The 22,572-nt window shown below is 40.0% G+C and overlaps 2 protein-coding genes across 4 annotated transcripts; both read right to left on the bottom strand.

The window, feature by feature from the left end:
* Nucleotides 1–81: 81 nt before the first annotated feature.
* On the bottom strand, nucleotides 82–8,719 carry zdhhc23b (zinc finger DHHC-type palmitoyltransferase 23b). 3 transcript variants are annotated; one of them, XM_062441511.1, is made up of 6 exons: nucleotides 8,565–8,719; nucleotides 4,990–5,141; nucleotides 3,745–4,434; nucleotides 3,105–3,263; nucleotides 1,049–1,318; nucleotides 82–635 (listed from the first exon to the last, which is right to left on the bottom strand). In XM_062441511.1, the coding sequence occupies exons 2-6, from the start codon at nucleotides 5,124–5,126 to the stop codon at nucleotides 605–607; spliced, it is 1,287 nt and encodes a 428-aa protein (XP_062297495.1). In that variant the 5' UTR covers nucleotides 5,127–5,141; nucleotides 8,565–8,719; the 3' UTR covers nucleotides 82–604. The 3 variants fall into 3 exon arrangements, with proteins under 3 accessions (XP_062297495.1, XP_062297494.1, XP_062297492.1); XM_062441508.1 differs by having other exon boundaries at nucleotides 87–635; nucleotides 3,105–3,272; XM_062441510.1 differs by lacking the exon at nucleotides 8,565–8,719 and having other exon boundaries at nucleotides 86–635; nucleotides 3,105–3,272.
* A 2,400-nt stretch (nucleotides 8,720–11,119) lies between these two features.
* Nucleotides 11,120–21,685, bottom strand: gramd1c (GRAM domain containing 1c). Its single transcript, XM_062441987.1, has 16 exons — nucleotides 21,566–21,685; nucleotides 21,052–21,175; nucleotides 20,540–20,640; nucleotides 19,641–19,721; nucleotides 16,736–16,854; nucleotides 16,497–16,653; nucleotides 16,237–16,396; nucleotides 16,004–16,147; nucleotides 15,775–15,893; nucleotides 15,536–15,678; nucleotides 15,341–15,444; nucleotides 14,768–14,938; nucleotides 14,076–14,142; nucleotides 13,778–13,897; nucleotides 13,256–13,361; nucleotides 11,120–12,697 (listed from the first exon to the last, which is right to left on the bottom strand). Exons 1-16 carry the CDS (start codon nucleotides 21,683–21,685, stop codon nucleotides 12,629–12,631), a joined length of 1,905 nt encoding a protein of 634 aa, XP_062297971.1. The 3' UTR covers nucleotides 11,120–12,628.
* Between the last annotated feature and the right edge of the window lie 887 nt (nucleotides 21,686–22,572).

Here is a 22,572-nt window from a genome sequence, read left to right as displayed (position 1 = left end):
CATCTCAGTGACTCCAAAGAGGACATACACATCAAGCACAACTAATACACACATAATCTCTCACATTCATTTAATAAAAAAGAAATTGACTTCATTTCATACAAACACTCACTGGACCTGTACAATTTATAGGATATAAATAAAAGCTTTCAATCCTTTTAACATCCAATAAAATCAGTGGAAGGCAGTGAAGAGCAGACTAAATCCTCTAGCTGACATTGAGGTGTATTGATTTATTTGTCTCTTTTTTCATATTTCCACAGCTGGTTCATGCAGGAGTCAGTTTGAGCCAGATTAAAAGAGTAAAATGAACTACTCATATACTTATCCAATCCATTTCATTACGTTTAGTGTAATGTAACACTTGTGTTGCCATGTTTCTTTTATTTGTAACAAATATCTTGTAGTGATAAAGTTTCCTCCCCTGTGAACAATGCAGACTACTGTTTGTGGAGGAGGTATAATGAGTCCTTGAAATGAAGTCCAGCCCGTGTGTTGGCCGGGAATGACCAGCTTCAGAGGCGTCTTCTTGTTGCAGCAGCTGTGCTAAGAGATAATGTCCCTATGAGGATCAACCTTATAGTTGTTCAGAGTTCACTCATTCTCACACTTTTTTTCCGTCTCCGAGCAAGGCACTATAATGTAGAAGAGACAAAAAACAATGTTCAACTCTAAGGAAGACAGTCAGTGTGAAAGAAAAAAAAAAAAGGTATTTGTTTGGCGGAGAGACGGATGAGAAGTGGCATTAGTCAGCCAGTGAAAGGAGGCTAAAGGTCAGTGTGAGTGGATACAGCTGCATAGACGAGATGCCATTTGTCAGTGACATGAAAGGCAGTGAGTGTATGTTATTAGGGCATGTAGTTGTTATTGCTATGTGTCAAAATCAGGTGGCGGCTTCATAACATGATGACAGTCCTGGCAGCTCAGGTTTGCAGAAGGCCAGCAAAGTGAAATCAGAGTCAGAGGAGCCATGCTGCCACCTAGTGGACATGAACAACACAACAGTCAAAAGCCCCAAACTTCATTTTTCCCCCCAACAGTCTCTTACACCAAGTCTGTTGGGGCTTGACAGGGAAGGTTCAATGTGTCCGTCATGTTCATGAACTCTGCCCAGTTGGCACGGAAACCTCGAGAGTAGACGCCGGTGTCCACGATGAGTCCCCAGTAGGCGCTGCGAGCGGTTTTCTCTCGCAGGGCGATGCGTGCCTCACGCTCGGTCACGTTGTAGCTGACGTTGATGACCTGCACCACCAGCAGATGGAGCAGCCCACCGGTCACGATGCTGCTGTACCACGCACAGGTGAAGCATAAAGCAGTGCTGGAACACAGACAAAAGATCACAATAGTTTCACAGCTACAACACAGTACAGACAATATGAGTGTCTGCAAGGTTACTGTTCATATGTGTTCATACTGTATGTAACTAAAATTGTCTAATTTTTTTTAATAATATCTTACTTGGCATTGCACATGTGGAAATCTGACTAACTACATGCTCACCACTTGTTTTTCAGTGTGGTATCCAAAGAAAAGGGACAATAAAATGTGATTAAGAGAAGCTTTCATCTCATTGAATATACATTTCTATGAGATAAACAGATCTGATTGTAAGGCTGAATAAAAGAACATCATCTTTTACATATTTAGGGCATTTTAGGAAACAGTCTCTGTTTTCAGTGGTCAACACCAGCAGCCCAAGCAGGTTAGTCAAATTTGTGACAGAAATTGCCAGAACAGATGTGTTATATTACTTCATATCCATTCTCATTGCACTAAGAAAAAAGATTAAGTCTTTCTCCAACAGCTTGACAGGCAACCCTCCAAGGCACTGTGAAAATGATTCAACACAACAGTAAAATAAGCCTGCTGACCGATATGCAACCTCAATTAGTTTTCCCTTTAAGGGTAATTCTGGGGAAAATGTCAAAATGCCCTGTTGTGCCTCAGTTATTTTCGTCGAGTTGGAAAAAGAAAAGCAATTTTGCTCTTGATTGCTGCTAAATCTTATTATTATATTATTCATTGTAGGCATGTAATGAATTTATTCAGTTTCTGCTGTTAAGCAAATGCTTAGATGTGATAACAGATATTTGTATTTGACACATTTCTTCCTGACTTACTGTGCAGGTGACAAACCGTAGCAGCAGTTGTACATTAGATAATAGAAGGACTCTTTCTTATAGAGTCTGACCAATTAAGGATTTATTAGTCAGATACTGATGTTAACACTTCAACCAAATTTGTTTTTTAAAGCCCCTAAAACGGGTCTTTATCAAATAGCTTCTTTTTATGAGAATGCACTCTTTTTTGCCAAAATTTGAACATTTCTGTTTTTTCACATTCAAAATGTCTGTAGTTTCTTTGCTCTTTTCACTGGTGTAAAGTAGGTGGGACTCATTTTAATCAACATTTAAATCAGAATGTAATTGGTTTGTTGTTTGGTTGCTGTCAATCAAACCACAAACAAACTGTTCTAATGAAGGAGATTAGCCAAAGTTTTGACTGTTAAACTCTTCAATATTCTTTTTTTTAAACTTTGATTATGGATTCTTTCAGTCATGAATATTTAATTTTATAGAGAAATGCAAAATAATTGTGACCTTGACATTTTACAGTGGGAAAATGAACATGTAAGTGCTCTCTGGTGGACAAACTCTGTAATGATGAGAGTTGTTTAATTACTGCAAATGTACAGCGTAGTTTTGTTTGTTTGTTTTTATTTCTGTGCTGTTACTTATTTGGTCAAAAAGTGCACTAATATTATGCTAAGTATTTTGGCCAATAATATCTGCCCTGAATTACTGGTCAGTCTTTATTTACTTGCATTCAGAACTTTCATAACCTTATATTTGGAAAACCAATTCTGTCTGTACTTGAAAGTCACTCTTTTTTTTTTGGTAACTTTCTGGACCCAACAAATCTGCCCTGGGCACAGTTGGAAAGATGGGCTAAAAGCAACCCATCGGGATTATTTGAAACGGACAAACATTTCTCTGTACACTTGGCTTTGCTGATTCCCTTATTCCTATTTTGATAAGTTAAATAGCAAGTTAAATGGAATATTTGGTTTGTCTCTTCAAAGTAACTGCATGTATTCTCAGTACCTGTACTGGTTGTAGACCCCCGGACAGTAGAGCAGGGACGTGAGGAGGTTCTGTCTCGGACACACACTCTGCAGCACCAGGACGATTCCATACAGGGACGTCAATAGGAAGAGGACAAGCGTAAGCAGGAAACTGCGGTGATTGGCCTGCCCCACACAGCTGTTTATCCTGCCCCGGGCAACAACAGAGGGGACGCACAAACACACAGGTACACAAACAGGCAGACAAAACATCATACTCAGACCTCAGGGTTACGCTACACACACACACACACAGGAACATACATATAAGTGTAGGAGTGGATGGCAGCAGGGAAAGGTTCACTTCCAGCTGTAATTTATATGAGTGTGTGATGTTGACATACAAATATATATCAATCAAGGTATGATGTAGACTTGAACATCCAAATATGTATGAACAGGACAAACATCTCATTATGTATCCTGAAAAGAAAGACAATCACTTATGGGTAATGTTGAAAATTCAAAGGATGTTTGCAGTTTTATTCAACAGAGTTTGTGTAGAAAAAACAGGCAGATGACAAGTAGGATAAGTTCAGTTTAAGATGTGAGACGAGGTGAAAGCACAGGAGGAAACAATAATGACAGGCCAGAGTGAGAGGCGTTTTAATGGAACCCACCAGACACAGTGGTGGTCGAGACGTAGCACGCAGACACCACAGATCCGACAATGTCCGGCCCTCGGGGGCCGCACCACCCTGCACACTGGACACCAGTTCCTTCGGCTACTCTCCTTCTGCTCCACGACCACCTGCTCCGATGATCCCGCCCGGTTGGCCACTGTCATCGTTACATCTTGCCTCCCCCCATTGATGGCAGGATCTCTGTCTGCCAGAGGGCTGTAATAAGTCACTGTGCTGTGGACGGCCTGTTGGTTTGGCCGCACGATGCCAGGTTCTCTCTTGGTGTGGATGAGGGCCACCAGTGTGAGGATGACCCCTACTGTTATCACTACTACCTGCACCACGCTGACATCCCCGCGGGAATGCACCTCTGTGATGAACAAGTAGTACATGTACGCCAGAGAGAAGAGGGCCAGGCTTAGAAAAAACAGTGTGCGTCCCTTCTTTCGGTGTGTGAAATAGTAGTACCACAGCACCAGGACAGGCAGAGCTGTCAGAACCACCACACCGAGCAAGAAGTGGAGAGCAGCGATGTGCAGCAGGACGGGGAGAATAACAAGAGGAGGGATGACAGACAGTTCCACTTTACGGGCTCCACCCCACAGCCAGGGCACACGGATCCGGTCTGTGACAACTTCAGCCACCTTTGACAGGGATTCAGGTTTCTGAGGCTCCCTCTTAAAAAACCTGACAGAGCAAAGACACAGTGACATGTTTTCACTTCAGTACTTCCTGGAAAAGGTCACTGTATGATGCAAACCTGCACTTCACTTTAAAGAACCCACATAAATCTGTTTAGACCTATCACAGCAAGAAAAGCACCAGTGTAATTAATTACATTAATTAACAACCGCATTTCATTTTGTTTGTTACTTGAGTTGCAGGGGAGGGTCTTTATAAAATTCTGTGTTCCTGCTGTCAGTTATATGCACTCACAGTCACAGTGGCTGACTCTGTTTTGGTGCCACAGCAATCCCTGGCCTCATGTCACCTTACATGACAAGGATTTCAATGAGTTCTATGCCGTGGTGAGCACAGATATTACATTTTTCGGAAAAAAGAAGCGCACTGGTCTGGGTTGGTATGAATTGAGATATCAAAATCAGAAAAACAGGATTGGTGCATCTCTTATTTGAAGGCATTACTTTAGGCCATGTGAAAATGAGATAAGAATTTTTTTCTGCTATATTCTGATATTTTATAGACTAGCAGATGCAGCCTTGTTGGTCTAATACCCCTCACCTGTCACAAGCATCATCCAGGTCCTCACAGTCGCAGCAGCAGGCTCCGATATGGCTGCGCTCTCCATGCCAGTTGACATACTCGCAGCAGCACAAAATCTCCTCCTCCTCCAGCACTTTGTTGGCTCGCTTCTTCATGACAGACAGCTTCGCCTATCAGAAGACAAGAATATCATTAGCTGCACTTGTGTAAGCATTTGGAAAAGAAAAATGACAGATGCGAGACAAAAACTGAGAGACAATGACAGTGAATTTGTCTAAAAGCTCATAGTGCGGAAATGACCTTTGATTTCATCAGCTTACGGGCTGTTCTTGTGTGTTTTATATAGTGGAGCGGTTCCAAACAGATTTCCACCACGCAACACCGCAAAGCAGACCCTGCTCATTTGATCCTACCTAGTCCACCTCCCACACTCACATCTGTCACACATCTGTCATATTTAATTATTTACAGGAAGTGGACGCGTCCACCGCTGGAGTCTGCTGGCTTGCCTACACTACACAGATGGACCTGGGTTGAGGTGAGGAGGATTTATATACCAATCACAAGTCTTCAGTATCCCCTCAATCACAGAAAGCAAGACTGGTGATTCCCCAGTGAACCGCTCAGTGAGGTTAATCCTTAAGGTCAGATAAACCTCCCACTGTGGGGGATCTGGTTCTCTTGAAGGGGCCTGAGTGAGCCTCTGATTAGCGATAGATCATAGGATCATGAGTGTGTTATTATAAGTCAGCCGGAGATCCAACTAACAAGGCTCAGAAAGGTCACCAACATCGGACTGTAGAGTCTGTAAAGGCCAAAAGAGAAAAGACTGTTTGGGCTACATCTACTGATTAATGACTATTGTGTGTGTGTGTGTGTGTGTGTGTGTGTGTGTGTGTGTGTGTGTGTGTGTGTGTGTGTGTGTGTGTCTTTCATTGCACCAAATAGCACATCTGCTCCCTGCAAAAAAAAAAACTAATACTGCAGCAGGGACTCATAGCAGGATTACTGTGGTTCCTCTTCATGAATGATGTGTTTATTTTACTGTTGTTGGAAAGGGGGAGATAAGGTGGTGACAATTGGGAGACCCCCAGGTGGGGAGGACTTCCTCTGAGTTTCTGCCCACATATCCACATTTAAATGGTCTGATGTGCTTAATCATGACTATTTCTGCCAGTCCCAAATAGGGATTTGTAGATTGAACTGTCATCTTCACATGTGAGAGCCAGAGACATAAAAAGAAAACAAACAAAAATGGCAATGAGCAATTACATAAATAGCTTTTAAAGGAATAGTTCAACATTTTGCCTTTTTGCCAATAGTAATAATTAGATGAGAAGATCAATACCACTCTCATATCTGTCCTCTAAATATGAAGCTACAGCCAGCAGTCAGTTAGCTAAACTTAGATAAAACATTTCAAACACAGCAATTTCTGGTGTTATGTGCGGGACTACTTTCTGGGCAGGGCCAGTGACTTCCGGAGCCTTGTCGTCATTGTGAGGTTGCCAAGTAACCAGCGAAGTTTCCAGAAAGTCACTGCTCCCGGACAAGAAATAGTCCTCTTGTTTCCAGCATTTATGCAGATAGGATGACTTCATCCATAATGGTGATTTTAATTAATCATTTCATCTAATTTAGCAAAATACATTTCCAAAAATAACAAACTTTTAAGGTTGAAAACAGGAGACTAACAGCAAAATTATAAGATTACACACCCCTGCTCTTTTAAATGTTAGTTCCTGACGTGTAAGTTATTTCGATCTGCAAAAACCTCCTCAATCAGTTACGCTTAGGCTACTAAACATAATGCAAGATATATAACATTTATGTTGATAGCGGAGTTCAAACCTTTTCTTAATATAAGACATTACTTCTGGCACTTCAACTAGGCACTGAGGAAACAAATTAAATTAACCTGGCTTACATATTATGTCAAAAAGAGATGTAGTTGGGGATAAACACTCAGTTCATACTGTTTGTCATTTCATCTGCAGATTAGAGGGTGAATTGGACTAATGTGGAGCAATTTTTGCAATTGGCACTTCAAGATAGAGTAAGCATGCACATCCAAACCAAAGAGACCAACCAATGAGAAAATGTAGAAATACATATTTACCAATGCAAATTATGTCTGTAAATGGCACTTCAGCAATACATTTCAATATGAATGATATGCAGACATCACATTTGGAGAAGGAACGGCAAATATAAAAGTGTTCCTTGTGTGAAATTGTCCCGTGTTATGAGCCTTCACTAATCTAGGACAGTTCAGGCTGATATGTAGGACACTAATTCGGAGGCTGACAAGCCTACACTGAAAGGTCTAAATCACTTTAATTCATACAATGAATGTGAAGTAATAGGAATTCTTACTCTAATAGTTATGCCTAGAGCACTGTGTGTGTTCAGTTGGATTGAGATCTGGTGACGGTGAAGGCCATAGCATTTATTCACTTAATTTTTATACTCCGTGACCCCTCGTGCCCTATGGATGGAAGAGACCACTCCCTTCATCATAGGATAAAGATGATCATTCAGAACAACTTTATATTGATTTGTAGTGACCCTTCCCTCTAAGGGGACAAGTGGACCCATAACATGCCAGCAAAATGCATGTTATAACAGAGCCACTGAAGCATTCAGGCCTGTACCAATCTCTTGATGTACGCCACACATGCACTCGTCTACTTGTTGAGAATATTGTGAAGGATGACTCATCGGACATTTTTTTCCACACCTCTGTAGACCAGCGCTGATGTTTTCGTGCCACTGAACTTTCAAAATGTGCATTCATCTTTGTAATGAGGGGTTTTTGCACTTTCTTCTGTTTTTCCTCACATAGCTTACTAATGCACAATCATCAGAGTGACCACAACTGCCGACCCTATTTACAGATGTCTTTCCCGTAGACTTTAGTCACTGTTCCTACTGAAACACCAGCCAGTTGAGCAGTCTTTCTGACTGAAGCCCTTTTTCAGGGTCCTTTACATATTTTCCTCTTGCCATCTTGATACACAATCAGGGCCTGCTCAGTATTTTTATACATACCACAGAGCATGATTAGATGTTAACTGCTTAATTTTACAATGTAGTGCAGCTGTGTGGAAGCATCTGCATTTATCATGTTTCTCCACTCCTTTATTCAAGTTGTTCCTTTAATGTGTCACCTGGCTTTTGTGACTGACATTTTAAGGCTGCTCAGTCCCTACTGTAAAGCATCTCATGTGTGAAGAAAGTCACGTGATTTCAATTACACGACACCCGGGTCTAATTTGACAGCAGTCTCATTCATTAGCACTTGTTGGACGAAGATAAACATGCATTTGAGCTCTGGTGTCCCACGGTACACTAATTCACCCTAATTTGTCACTGAAATGAAAGTGTTGCCCTCGTAAATCGCATTTTTTCTGCACTTGCTGTTCATTTTAGTTTAACACTGGAGGTTGTTTGGTTGCTCATGACAGCCAGTTAATCCCCAAACAGATTTTCACCTATCATACCTGTAAACAAGCCGCACTGCGACAAACAAGATACACGTAGAGCCAAAGACAAACAAGTTCTAATAATAATTCAACGCAACGCGAACATACCTGAACACTGAGACGCTTACATGCCGATGCTTTCGAGTAAATATCGACAGAAACGACACAGCGGAAGTCTAACTCCGGAAGTCAGCGCCAGAATAAAAACAGCAGCTGGAGACAAACTAGGACGGCTTCAAGTGTCCCAATCTGCAGAGAGGGAGTTTTACATACACCGGGGACTGGTTGAGGGTTGGTGTTTGTCTATGAGGAGGACGTCCTGCTCTGCCTCCAAACTGAGCAGACAGTTTCCCTCCTGACGTCAAATGAGGTAGACTTTCCCCGCCCAGGACTCATGATCCTCCCACACCTCCAGCACAGCTCACTGACAGCTGGAACAGAGGAATGATGGCGGGAAAAAGCAAGTTATTATATTATGAAGAGAGACAATCTCAAAATAATTACAGACTATCTAAAAAAAAAGACTTATCTTGTGATTTATTAGTATCTTCTTTTTTTTAAGATACTAAGCAGTGGCGATTTTAGACCCTTTTTATGGGTGCTCAAGCGCCCCTAAATTTGATCCACAAAAAATAAGTAAATTATTATTGTATTGTTTTCCCCTTAAAATTATTTTATACAACTTTAATTATTTTGCAAGCCTGTCTGTTAGAGATGGGACAAACACTTATGCTACAGGTTCAAATGGTTTTATTTTAACAGGTTTAATGTACTTTGGATACCTCTGTCATTATATATATAATCTTTCCCTCAGGGTTCATTAACTATCTTAGGGTCCTCTCTGGAGAAATCTCTGATTGTTTATTCTGGACCATTATTATTATAGTATAGTAGACCACTCTACTATATATTAATATTTCTTGTTGTAATTTATGTTATCCAGTGAAATGTGTAATTTAGCAGGGGGTTTTAACACTTGCAGGGCATTGTATGTCAAATTCTCATTTGGAGCTGAGCCCCCCTAAAGGTCTGATCGTAGAATCGCCCCTGCTACTAAGTGATTATTTTGAGAAGGTTTCTCATCATATTGCTTACAGGATCTTTTTATTTTCATCACATTGGCGGAAATGGGCTTTGATAGTTTTCTGACATATGAAAAAAATGTTATATTACTTTATTCAGGTCCCTGTTGTAATATTACAATACAATATACCAGTGATGGAAGAAGTACTCACATCCTTAACTTAAGCAAAAGTACCAACACAGCAATGTAAAAATACTCCAAAATAGTCCTGCATCAAGTAAAAGTAAATACCAGATATATTAGATATATATGATAAGGATGCACCGCTTGTGAAATTCTGGGCAGATACAGATTTTTAAAATACTGATAATCGATAAAGATACTGATTTTTTTATGATGTTATTATGTTTTGTTGTTATTTATTCTACAGGAGAACAAATAGGCTACGTCATTGTCACTGTGTAAGCAGTATGTTACTGGAGGTGAGCTATCTGAACTACTTTATATACAGTTAGCTAGTTTAGTCCAGTGGTTCCCAACCTAGGGGTCCAGCCCCTCTAAAGGGTCACCAGATAAATCTGAGGGGTCATGAGATGATTAATGGGAGAGGAAAGAAGAAAAAACTAAGTTCTGACACACAAATCTGTTTCCAGTGTTTGGACTTTTTCTCTTATCTTTGATTTTTGGTGAAATATTGGATTATTTGAACATTTATTGAAATTGAACCACGTGAGAAGTTCAGAGGGAAAAATCACTATATTAGATGGAGTGGTTAACAACTCATAGACATCTGTAAGCACTTATACAGTATAAACATACATAAAAGATTTATTATATGGTTCTATGTTATATTATGTGTTCTACATACACAACCCTATATTTAGACGTTAGAAGTCATTTGTGTGTCTACAATATATGTCCATATATGTTCATATATTATTTTTCCGTATGGGTAATCTTAAACTAACCTTATAATTATAGTGTATGAGCACACTATAATTCCCACTATCATACATCAAAAAGATACTTTACAAGAAATACATTTCCTCTGTGAATAAATAAGGACCCATGTTGTCAATAATTAACACCGGCCTCAGTAGTGTAGTATTTCACCTATGACAAAGGAACAAAGACGCATTTGGCTTTACTCTCATTTAGTCTTCCACTTCTGCATCATCTACAACACAAAAATAAAATGGTGAATAGTGTAAACTGTTGGTTTTGGTCAAGTCAGGCTCTTGAGAAAAGAGCTATATTCTTTCTATTTGTTCTTAGGTGGTTCAGTTTGAAGTTTCATGCTTCCTTGAGCCTAGAAACAAACAGACTTTTTTAATAGAAAGTGCAATTGTGGGCTTGTTTTTATTTACCTGCAGTGTCTATTTATAGTGTTACATCTAAATATATTTGATTTTATAGTAGCACAATCAATGTTTATGCGATCCATGCAATTCAGCGCACTGTGTAGCATTTTACTGCACCAGTACTGTATTGTACTAAGTGAAATCACTGGTTGCCATATACTATGTGACACATGCAGAGAGACACTTATGTTGACATGCAAATACATTTTTTCTTAAAGACTAAGGAACAGGATTGTACCCTAAAAATGTGCACAAATAAGTTGTCAGCCAAGAAATAAAGTTTATTAAAACAGTGCATTGCCATATAACTAAAATGTACAAAACAGCAGTCATCAGTAAGCAATAATCAAGTGGTGGTTTGTTGTTGTGATCTTGTTAAGTGAAAAAAAAAACAGTTGAACAAAATTATCCACACAGATATTGGTGAAGGCAACACTGTAAACATCAAACAAGGCTCAAGGTAATCATTATGGTGTGTCACCAATAACTGATTAAAAATTACAAGGAAAATGAGTGTAGTGTCCGTGTCAATTTGGAAATCACAGAACAAACTTGCATATATGAAGTGTCGACAGTGTAAGTGCACAGTACTGCAATAACCTGAGATAGTCTCACTGACCCTACACCTTTAATCAAATAACAGAGTAAATAAGTATTAAAAATAGTGTATCATACATTTTTAAACTTGGCTCAGTGCAGAAAAGGAAGAAAAAGAAAAATACAATCAAGTGTGATGACAGCAGATACTGTAAGTCAGGTATGTGACCTGTTTGAGCAGTTTAATTTTCACAGTACCCGTTTAATCAGCCCAGAACGGAACTAGAAGTAAATGAATCAAATGTGTCTTAAAAACATGGTTTGAAGAGAAAGGGTGGATCATAAGCATTCTTTTCTGCATACAGTACTGTAAAAATCAAAGAATTCAGCTGATTTTGCAATTTAATGTGCATTATTACAGTAACTAGCGCAGTGCCCGTGTGAAATCTGTTTTTGCGGTGTGTTTTTACTACAAAGTAGTAATAGTAATAGTAGTTGTTGAAATCAATCAGATGAACGGTTCGAGAGATATGTGAATAACAGACAAACAGACAGACAGACAGACGTTCCTGTCCTTTATAGATAGATTCCTGCAGTTACATACATAAAAAAAGATTCATCATGATTACAAATAACAAAAAAGGGGACAAACTTAAGTTTGACTAACAGCTTCTACAATTTTTCAAAAAAGTAAAAATCCCCAAAATATCTAAAATGCAGCCTAATCTATAAGGCACTTGTGCAAAAAAATTAAAATGTGCAAAAATATTGAGAAGATTGTTTTAAATAATATTGATTCACTTCCCCAGAATAAAACAGAAATGTATTTACAGTAGTCATCTGCAGATGCGTGAGGCTCATCAGAATATAGGAAGGCACGTGTGGAAAGAGTTTTCTGAAATCGGATACTATCATTGAAGAAAAGACTGAAAAAGAAGCCAGCCAAGTGAGCTGACAATAGCACCCTACAGAATTCAAACCCCACTGCTCTGTGTGCAGCTGACTGTGATGTAACTTTGTCCTCCCAGCAGTCGGTCCCCAGCTTTAAAAAACATCCTGGCACCTGATGTTCCATTAAAGGCTTTGGGATGTGTAACTCCTGGCAACACATGGCATGTCAGGGATCTGGGGGCATTTACATGGCAACGTCGCTGGATACCAGAGGTTTTCTCAGAGGCTGTTCACTACTGCAGTTTTGTTTTTTTTCCCACAAGGGAAGAGGCACACTGTAGTCGCCATGTGTGGGAACGTCACTGCGGCGCTGCCGTTCGATTGGCCATAGCAAAGTTCTGCTGTAGGACCATCAGAGAACTGCGTAGCTATGGAGGAGAAAGCGAACTCACTTAGCAAATACAACACCTCATTTCTCATTTGAAACAATCTCTTTTTTTAAAAATGTTACAAGACAGCTACGCATTTACATGATGAACTCAAAACAGCTGTATATCTCTGCTTTCACTGAAGGAGAGTAAGTGCAAGTTCCAAGTGTGCAAAATGCCCTCTCTCGAGTCAGTGTTTGGTTTGTTAGTTCTGGGCTACTATAGAAAACATGGTGGTGCAACATGGCAGCCTCAGTGGAAGGAGACCCGCTCCCTATGTAGATATTAAGGGCTCATTTTAAGGTAATGAAAGCACAGCTATTCTTATTACACACTGTACCTTTAAAACTCATTGTACATTTATCAGCTAACCTTTGAAAATTTCATTGGCACACCAATTAAATTCAACTGCATCTTTTACCCCCACAAGTTTGCCCAAATTGCAGTCAAAAAACCCCCAAACATTTTACTCAACTACTCAGATGCATAATTGTAAAACCAACACACTAAAAGACAATCTCTACTCAGACTTGAGGTCTGTCATGCATTGTGTCCCACCTGTTCTAAAAGACTGATGGAGTCCTGCAGTACTGTTTTTAGCAGGTGCATCTCCTCTCTGGTCCTATAGCCTGGCCCCTGTCTGGGACCATATTCAGGCATCACACTGTCAAATAGAAGGAAATTATTCTCATGTGGAAAATATGACTTTGATGTTTGCTGCAAAAAAAAAAGGCAGACACAAAGTTAAGGAAATATAATAAGAGTGGAGTGGCGCTGATGCAAGATTACACTTGCATAACCACATTTACTGAGGCAGTTTCAACGCTGTGAGTCATAAATACAAGAGCTCTCTTGTATGTGGGCTGCTTAAACGTTACAGACAACAAGGTGGTAGAACACTAACCCTTCCCCCTCTCCACCCACTCCAAGACTTCTGCTTTCTGAGTGATCATGGCAACTGCTAATGTAGTTGTTGTCTGTGACAGATGATTTAAAAAAAAAAAAAAAAAAAAAAAAAAAAAGGAAAATGTTAAAGAAATATGCATGTTGAAGAGCAGCAGCTGCAGAGAGTTATCTGACCTGGCCTCACTCCTCTCTCTCAGACGATGCTTTGTGCTCAAGTACATGCGGTGGGCGATGTCCTCCATGGCCCACAACTTGAAAAACAGGCCCAGATTCATCAACGTCAGAATCAGCAAACTGAAAAGAGACAAAGTATTGAGTTGTAAGTTTTAGAAGAGTTAAAACCAGAAAACACTAAACACAGCTTTATTTCCTACCAATACATTTCAAATACATGCAGGACCTGCAACTAATATGCACAGATAGACAATACACACCACATTGTTTAACACATGTTTGCAGGCTGTTTACTTACATCAAACTCATCCCAGCCACGATTGTAGTGATGTTCCATTTATATGGACCATTCATTTCTGTGGGGCCTGAAATACAAAACGGCCAGTTTGAGTAGAAGAGAGAACAATGAAAAATACATGGTTTTCTTAGATAATGCAGGCTGTTAAAAAGACTAGCTTGCAGTCGAACATCTTATACTCATTTGCAACATTTACTGCTTTATGATATTACCAACCAATGACGTGTAGCACTTTGCAACAGCAAAAGAGATATAAATGTGGCTGTTTTTCAACGTGTCATGGGTGTAACCCAAAGAGTCTGTAACATATACTTCCACCGATGATATCAACATTTTTCAACATTAACAGTAGCAGCAGTTTGCACCACAAACCTTCACTTTCAATTTGTTTTCTGTGCTTTGCATTTGTTACAGTTGCCACAATGGCAGCAAGAAACTCCCCAAGTAACAGGATGTTCACTGCACCAGCCTCCATTTAAAAACACACTGATACATTTTGGAAGCACCTACTACCTCCCAGGTTCATACTTCACGAGAGGAGTTTTGTTTTAAAGTGTAAATCATCTCTGGTTTTAATATATACATAAAACTATCAGAATGATTTACATTTGAATGACACATACTGTATATCTGCATTGATTAGGAATTGAAGTGTGCAGCCAAGCAAGCTTAAATCATTATTTATAATGTACCTATGTTGCTGTCTCTGTGCTGTTCAGGGTCTTGACCATACTGCTTGTTGGGCTTCATGTGCTCCGACAGCGTACGGCTGTAAGCCCGCCTTCTCCTCCGCAGCCCGCTAATCTTCACTGAGTCTCCCCCTCCTTGGTTCATCTCTGCTTCCTCCTCCAGCAGCTCTGCTTCTGTACCATAAAGTCACAAGTACCCAAACAGTCAAACACAAATATGGGACAGGGACAGGAAAATGCATTATATGTATTGAGACACCATCTTCTTAATGGTTCAATTCAAAAAAGAAAAAAAGAGAACCCTGTGAATATGTACATAATTGAATAGAGTTTTCCTGCATCAGCTCAGAGTACTGTGCACTTAAAATGGCTGATAGAGCCATACATCCCATTATATTCCCCTTCTCCTTCCTTTAAAAAGCTGTTATAATATGATTCACCACTGCAGAGGGTAATGTGTGTTGGAGGAAACTGTTCATATCAGATCAGAGATAAGATAAACCATGAGCTGAGGAAAGAAGACAGGGAAGTGCTCTTGTCTTCCTCCACAGAGTGAGGATGAGGCTTTCTACTCACCCAGATGTCTGAAATTATCTTCAATGCCGCTCCAGGAGTTTTTAGTGATAAAAGATTTGACAAGGCCCCATGGCTGCTTCTTGTACTTCACATCAGTATAGACCCTAGCAGCACAATAGACGTTTTAAATGGCAGTCACATAAAAACAAAAGGGTAAGTTGATATAAAAATGCCAAAAGTAAAATATCGTGTCACCTTAGTCGACACTTCCGCTTCGAGGTACTTATGATGTAGTACCGATTATGAATGTAAAAGTAATCGTGATAAGGAACGTCGTGAGTGTACACCTCTGCATCCAGGAGGTAATACTGACCATCCTTCGATTCTTTGTACAATGTCTGAATGATAAATGGAGTAATAAAAAATGAGCACTAAAACATTTGTATTCATCCATTCAAGCATTGCACAAACCATTCACAATGATGTAAACACACCTGGTACTCTGTAGCGGTGGAGAATTTGCCAATCAAAGGGTTGCTGATGGTTACGGTGTAGTTCAGACTCCTCTTCATGTTTCCAGAGTCGTCTTTTTGCCAAGCGGTAGAGCTGGCGTCTGATAACACAAAAGGACAACGTTGAATATCGCACATGGACGCTTTTGTAAGCTGGAGGATAAATATATTTTGGGAACAGCTGAGAGTGAAGAAGAACACAGGTGCTTACTTGTCATCTTTCTGATGCTTTGGAACCTGCGGACGAAGCTGGAGTCGGTGAAGAGCAAATCAAACATTTTGTTGGCGCTGAAGTTGAAGACTCTGTTTAGATAAAGGCGCCCCTGCACCTGGGGCAGACCCACTCGCTCCTCCACTGATGATGAAAGCAAAAAATGTAATCACAAAATAAAAATAAAAAAAAACACACACTTATACTTGAACATCTGGGTTGTATCCTCTTACCGTCCTCATTGCTCTCCGAACCGCTCTGCTCAGACACACCATTCTCGTTAGCGTTGAGGTCAAGAGAAAGAGAGGAACGCTTGGACACCCTATCTAGGGCGAGGCGATCTAGCGAGGGGGCAGGACTGCGGCGTTGAGACAGGGTGTTGCGTGAGTCATCCTGGTGAAAGGCAACATAAAAAATGTTTTTAAAAAGAGATATAAAAACAATTTAACATTTCCCAGATCACACAGCATAAGAATAATACTATTTCTTATACCACGTTAGGTGAGTTCTGTGACCCCATAGGGCTTGGCAAATCCTCCCTTTGAGGTGTGGAGGCTTCTAGGGTTCCCTGCTCCATGCTAGGAAGGCGTAGAGAAGGGGGTCGCTCCAGCCTGCCCAGGCCGTCATCACCACCAGGCCTCATGGTCAGGCTGCAGACAAACAGATGGCATAGTATTAAATGTACATGATAATTGTGTGCAAGGTTGGGTGTGCATGTGGGAGTGCAAGTACCTGGTCTGCGTGCTTGATTCTGTTGCTACCTGTAAGCTCTCCATCTCTTCATGACTCAGGCCCAGTTCATTCCCATAATGCTGTTTAACCATCTGCCACAACTCCAAACTGGTCAGAGGCTGAAGATGGAAAAAAAAATAGGGAGGAAGGCAGTCATGGAAATGTGAAGCACCTGTAGAGATCTCTTCCTCTTGCCCAATATGGACTCTGATATGGCAGATAGAAACCATAATGTGAACACAAAACAAAAGAGAAAATGGCAGCGGAGCCATAACAATTAATGATTAATTAATTTGTTGATCATCGGAAAACTAATCACCAACTATTCTGACACCAACTATTCTTATCAATTGATTTGATTCATTTCTTGAGAACATTTTTTTAATTCCAACTCCTTTAACATGAATATTTGATGGTTTCTTTAGTCCTCCGAGACACTAAACTGAACATCTTTGGGTTTTGGATTAACCCTAACCCAGGACAAAATAAGACATTATAGGTTGCATCTTGGGCTTTGGGTAACAGTGATCAACATTTTTAAATCATTTTCTCACATTTTATAGACCAAAAATTAAATAACCTGCCTTAGATGTCAGGTTATTTTAGCTGCTGCAGGTAACCTGGAAACATGAAGCTTTGACACAGCATAATTGACAGTCTCATCTTCACAGGTGACCAGCACAGATTGCAAACCTTATTGTCTCTCTGTAACGCTCAGATACTGATCTTACATTTTTGTGTTAACCCTTGACTGTCTTGAGATGTCACCAAATTACCAAAACATACAGAATATCTAGAAGAAGAAAAATTTGAACTCGAGAACAAAAATGATTTGTTCAGAGGAAATAATCGAGTCTTTTTTTTTACTGAAACTAAAATACAGACACTAAATATGATGTTCCAAGTCGAGAAAAGTGATAAAACGGTGTTTATCATTTATGGCCTGTTCATTCCGACGGGAAATTAATGTTGTTTCACCATATGGCGTCGCTTCCCATATGGTGTTGCTACCTCGTTGAATGTAAAACGTAAAACCGACAGAAAGTTTAAAATCCGTTTACACACGCTTTACTTACTCGTCAGTGTACATTTCCCCGCAGCTGTGAGCTTCACCAGGCAGTCTGACACTGATCTGTAACCTGGGCGCACTCAGGAAGTCCTGGATTTGAACGAGTTGAAGCACCGCCCAGATTCACACCGAGATAAAAGGTAAATAAAGGCTCCTTACACCTGTCGAAACGTCCGGCTCACCGACACACGGTGAGAGAGAGAGAGAGGAGTTGCTTTGTTTTGATTTCGGTCCTCTCTACACAGTTTCAGCCCAGACACAAGCAGGGAGTCAACTGCTGTCGTTCATAGGAAGATCGTCAATGCAAATCAGCCCTTGTGGCCACACCTGAAGAGGTCAATGAACTTTTTGACGGTGATGTTTTTAATATACAGGTGTTTGTGCTTCAGATCCCAGAAGACCCTAACCCCCCTGTGTGCAGGCTACTATAGCGCCTACAGTAATAGTTACAGTGTGGCAGCTATAGAGATCATATTAAGAATTTAAAACTTCCACTCATTAATCATTATGATCATTAATCACTCTTAGTTTACAGAAAGATTTAGAGACATTTACTGAGTGGTTTATCCACTTAATCAAAAGGTCATGTGTACATATAGTTTTGTCTATGCAAGCATTTTCCTATTTAATTACTATCCACTATTAATTAACATAATATATTATTAATTTGCCCATAATGAGTGGTCTATTTGCTCGTACAGTCCAAACACACTCCAAATAATTGGCTGCTTATTCCAGTGCTTTCCCCTCCAGAGGTGGAAGAAGAATTCAGATATTTTACTTTACTATATAAAATGGAGATACTATTTTATTAATATTTACAGGACTATCATTATTATTGATGCATTAAGTAGTATTTTAATACTGTAGCTGGTCAAAGTGAAGCTTACCTTAATTATTTGGAATACTAGTTTAAAGGTTTCCTGTTGGGTTTTTGGCCTCTATTAGTTTTGTACACTCACAGTGACACGATACACATTCCGAATGTTAGGTGGCTGTAATGTGCCAAGAAATGCAGCATAACTTGAATGTAAATGTAACTTTGTTCATCAGGAAATTCCACAGGCTACCTGTAATATGTAACAATGCATCATGTTTTATGTGAGGTGTAAGTAAAATTGTAATCTGCAAAGTAAGCAATAACTATAGCTGTCAAATACATGTATTTCCCAGTGAAATGTAACGGAATACAGTATTACGTTGCATAAATAGCCATGTAAAGTACAAGTATCTACATTTTTGCTTTCAGTTCCTACTCTTCAGCTAATTTCAGCATCCACGTAATCCGCCTACAGACACTTCAAACCCATTAGGCTCTCCAACTTCAACTCGACATATAACATCTCTCATGCATACAGTCGACATAAAGACATTTTTACAGTGTTTGTACATTGCAATTGTCAATATAAGCAAATGGGGTGAACACAATTATGAGCTGCTGGGTTTATCTTTAACTATATCCCTGTGTACAAATTATTCCTATATAATGAACACAGTAGCTCAGTATGTGGAACTATTAACCCTGCTCTTGTGTGTAGATCTTTACCCTACATGCAATGGCAGCACAGCACTGATAACCTCAAAAGGAGACAGTCTGTAGCCGGGGCAGTGTGATTTGTACTCTGGACCGATTAGATAAGTGATGTTAAACAGGGTAAAGTCACAGACCTGCTCATGCTTGGGTAGGATTTTGTCACAGCAGTCAAGTTATTGGACAACAGCCAAGTCTACGTTGTCTTTGCCTCACATCATAAGATTAGTGTTGCGAGGAATGTAATGTAAAAAGACAGTAAGGCTTATGGGCAGGGTTAAACCAGAGGAGAACAGGGCCTTTACCTTGTCCAGGAGTGTGTTTTGCCACATGCGGAAAACGCCCTGATAGCTTTTCTCTCTTGCTGAGAAGGAGGTGAAGAAGAACTGTGGGCAAAGACATGATGACAATTTAACGATCATTTGTTTATCAGGGGCAAAACAAGTTGTGAAAGGCTTTTCTCCTCTGATGGCGATCACACAATAAACTGCACCTTCTCTGCGCTCGTGCAGATCTGAATGGCGTTGGGAATCAGCCGAGCCGTTTTCTCTCTGGTCATACTTGTGATGTTTTTAAGAGTCAGTGTAATCTATAAAAACGGTGAAAGGTTACAGTAGTTAGTACATGAAAGATTACCAAGGTAAAAAAATCCACCCTTAGATATGACACACAACAAATCCTCCTACACTCCAATTTGTGACAACATATTAATCACTTTTAGCAACTCCCAGAGAAGAGGCGTGAACTGTGGCTCGAGACATGACTGTGGTCGACTGAGGCTGCTTCAAGTGTAGCAATTAGTGCATCTTCCCGGTTGTTTTTCCGAGTGTATGTTGAGTGTCTTCCTCTGTAATTGTTGCACATGATTGCAAACTGTTACATCAAGAGGTTTTTGTGGTTTGCTTTTGAGGGACTGACACAAACAAGGGTTATAATCTGCACTGAAAACATTGACGCATCATCATTGATCAGGATCACCTTTGCCAATGTTTGTCCATATATCTTTCATCAAAATAGGCTCAGAAATTGGAAAACAGATATTGAACTGAAATTCATATATATAGTAAAAGAGGAGAATTCATATGATCAGAGAAGTTATATAGAAATTAAATCTTTGCCCTATATTTCTGTATTTTGTTGCTTTGTCCACACATTTGTGGTTGTCATGTGTTGTCAGTGTACACCCTCCCTTATGTCGTATTACCTTCGTACCCCGAAACACATAACTGTAGAAACACAGCCAGTTCTCGGAGAGGTAGAGGCGTCCCTGAAGGAGGATGTCTCGCTGGAGGGCACATGGGTAGTCTGAGGAAAAATAAATGAGGCAAATTTGATGCAACAATGCAGCTTTAAAACACACAGTCTTGGATTTCCTTTCATTACTTTCTCATGTACTTTAGTATGTTTGCTATACTTAAGCTTCAACCAACAAGACACAGAATATAATTGTGATCTTGTCATGCTCTGTTTCTGCTGACGTCATTGAAAATTCCTCAAACTGTTGAGTAAATGATTTTTCTTTCTCTTTGCAACGTTTCTATGTGATGTGATGTGATTTCCCCCCTGGCATGCACAAAATTCAGTATAACACATGGAATATTTGTATGTTTATGCCTTAAAAGATGTGAAATTGAAATACTGAATATCAGCATTTAATAAAAAACAATCTCTTGATTAGGAGGCAACACTATCATGTGACACAGCTTTGTAATTCACCTAGTATGAGTCTCTCTGACTCCGGCAGCTCTTTGAACAACTTCTTAAACTCTTCACATTTCTGTTTGTAGGTAGTCCCAGCAGGCTGCGGTGCAGCAAGACACAGTCCCTGAGGATCAGAGCTCTGATGGACGAGATGATAGCATTATTTATATTGAGACATTAGTGAAGCATTTGTCTGCTTACTTATTTTTCTGCCTTTGTGCAAGAAACAGGAGCTGTATGACAAACAAATGGCGGAGCAGAGGTTAAAACAGGCAGACAGACTGTGGGAGACGGCTGCAGTGGGACTGAGCAGATGATAAACAGCTTTATTAGCCTTTGGGGTTTTGCATCAGAGGCATCAGCAATCCCACTTACATCAGGTGAAACACAGTGTGAATCTGAACCACTAGAGGGCAGTCATTTTCAAAAGTGTATTAAAACTACACGTTTAGAGTGAATTGTGTGTCCAAATGTTTCATTTCTGTCAACAGAATCCCTCTATTATCTTTTGTGAAGTCTTTAAGTTTACCTCATCATCATCATCATTATCATCTTCAACAGCAGAGCTCCACCTGCCTTCTGCCAAGGATGTGATTTCATCTATAATATCATCACTGCCCACTCCTGACCGGTTGGATGCCTGGTCCATCTCTTCTGCAGAGAGAGAGAGAGAGAAAGAGAGAGAGAGAGAGAGAGAGAGAGAGAGAGAGAGAGAGAGAGAGAGAGAGAGAGAGAGAGAGAGAGAGAGAGAGAGAGAGAGAGAGAGAGAGAGAGAGAGAGAGAGAGAGAGAGAGAGAGAGAGATCATTTAACTCTTTATTTTAGCTTCCACAAAGCTTTGACATGTTCACCTCAAAATCCAACCTCTACAGTAGGTTCATAAAGAGAAACTGGAGAAAAAATATTGACAGCAGTGGGTCCTTTAAGAGTTAAAACTTGAGGACTCTGAACCTCAGCGGTGAATGTCATCAAACAGGGATATCCAGCAGCGCCACAGGGCAAGTCGTTATCATTGCAACAGAACTGGTTTGACTGGGAGGGCTGCGCTAAAGTGTAGTCACGACAATGAACAACACCTTTAATGCACACGACAATCTTTCTAGAACAGAAAAGCTGTCGTTTAAATAAATTTACCTTAAGTTAAATCATGTATAGAAATAAAATGATTATGCGCAGAATTAAAGTGATCACACGCAGCCATACTCCCTTTCTCTCTGTGCGCTGTTGGATTTTGATTGATAGGAACTATCCATCGACAAATATGTCAAGTCAAACAACACCCAAGATGATTAAGGTCCCTATCAGATTAGGAGGCCAAAGATCTGTTGTCAAAATTGAGCATAAAAATACTTTTACGCACGGTGCCAAAAGCGCATAGAGGTGCATAATCTTTAGCTTATCTCTACATGCGGGACATCTGTGATAAAAAAAAAAAACGTCGTTGTCAGTCACCTACCTGACACGGAGTGGACCCAGGATTCCTGCTTCTCTCTGTGCCACCCAGATAAAAAAAAAAGTCAATAAAATGCAGCTTGTC

The sequence above is a fragment of the Scomber scombrus genome, chromosome 20 (assembly GCF_963691925.1).
Source record: "Scomber scombrus chromosome 20, fScoSco1.1, whole genome shotgun sequence".
In the NCBI taxonomy this organism is placed as follows: Eukaryota; Metazoa; Chordata; class Actinopteri; order Scombriformes; family Scombridae; genus Scomber; species Scomber scombrus.
The sequence above is the reverse complement of the archived record's forward strand: the minus strand, read 5'-3'. Positions and strand labels throughout refer to the sequence as shown.

Excerpts from the sequence above, each read along its gene's own strand:
- zdhhc23b (XM_062441508.1), bottom strand. The coding sequence starts at position 5,126 with ATGAAGAAGCGAGCCAACAAAGTGCTGGAGGAGGAGGAGATTTTGTGC. Across the intron at positions 3,273-3,744 it reads CTCGACCACCACTGTGTCTG|GATAAACAGCTGTGTGGGGC; the intron begins GTGGGTTCCATT and ends TGCCCGGGGCAG. Across the intron at positions 1,319-3,104 it reads GGGGTCTACAACCAGTACAG|CACTGCTTTATGCTTCACCT; the intron begins GTACTGAGAATA and ends TCTGTGTTCCAG.
- gramd1c (XM_062441987.1), bottom strand. The coding sequence starts at position 21,685 with ATGGACCAGGCATCCAACCGGTCAGGAGTGGGCAGTGATGATATTATA. Across the intron at positions 13,898-14,075 it reads GTGGCTGGGATGAGTTTGAT|TTTGCTGATTCTGACGTTGA; the intron begins GTAAGTAAACAG and ends GTCTCTTTTCAG. Across the intron at positions 12,698-13,255 it reads CCATCAGTCTTTTAGAACAG|CTACGCAGTTCTCTGATGGT; the intron begins GTGGGACACAAT and ends TCTCCTCCATAG.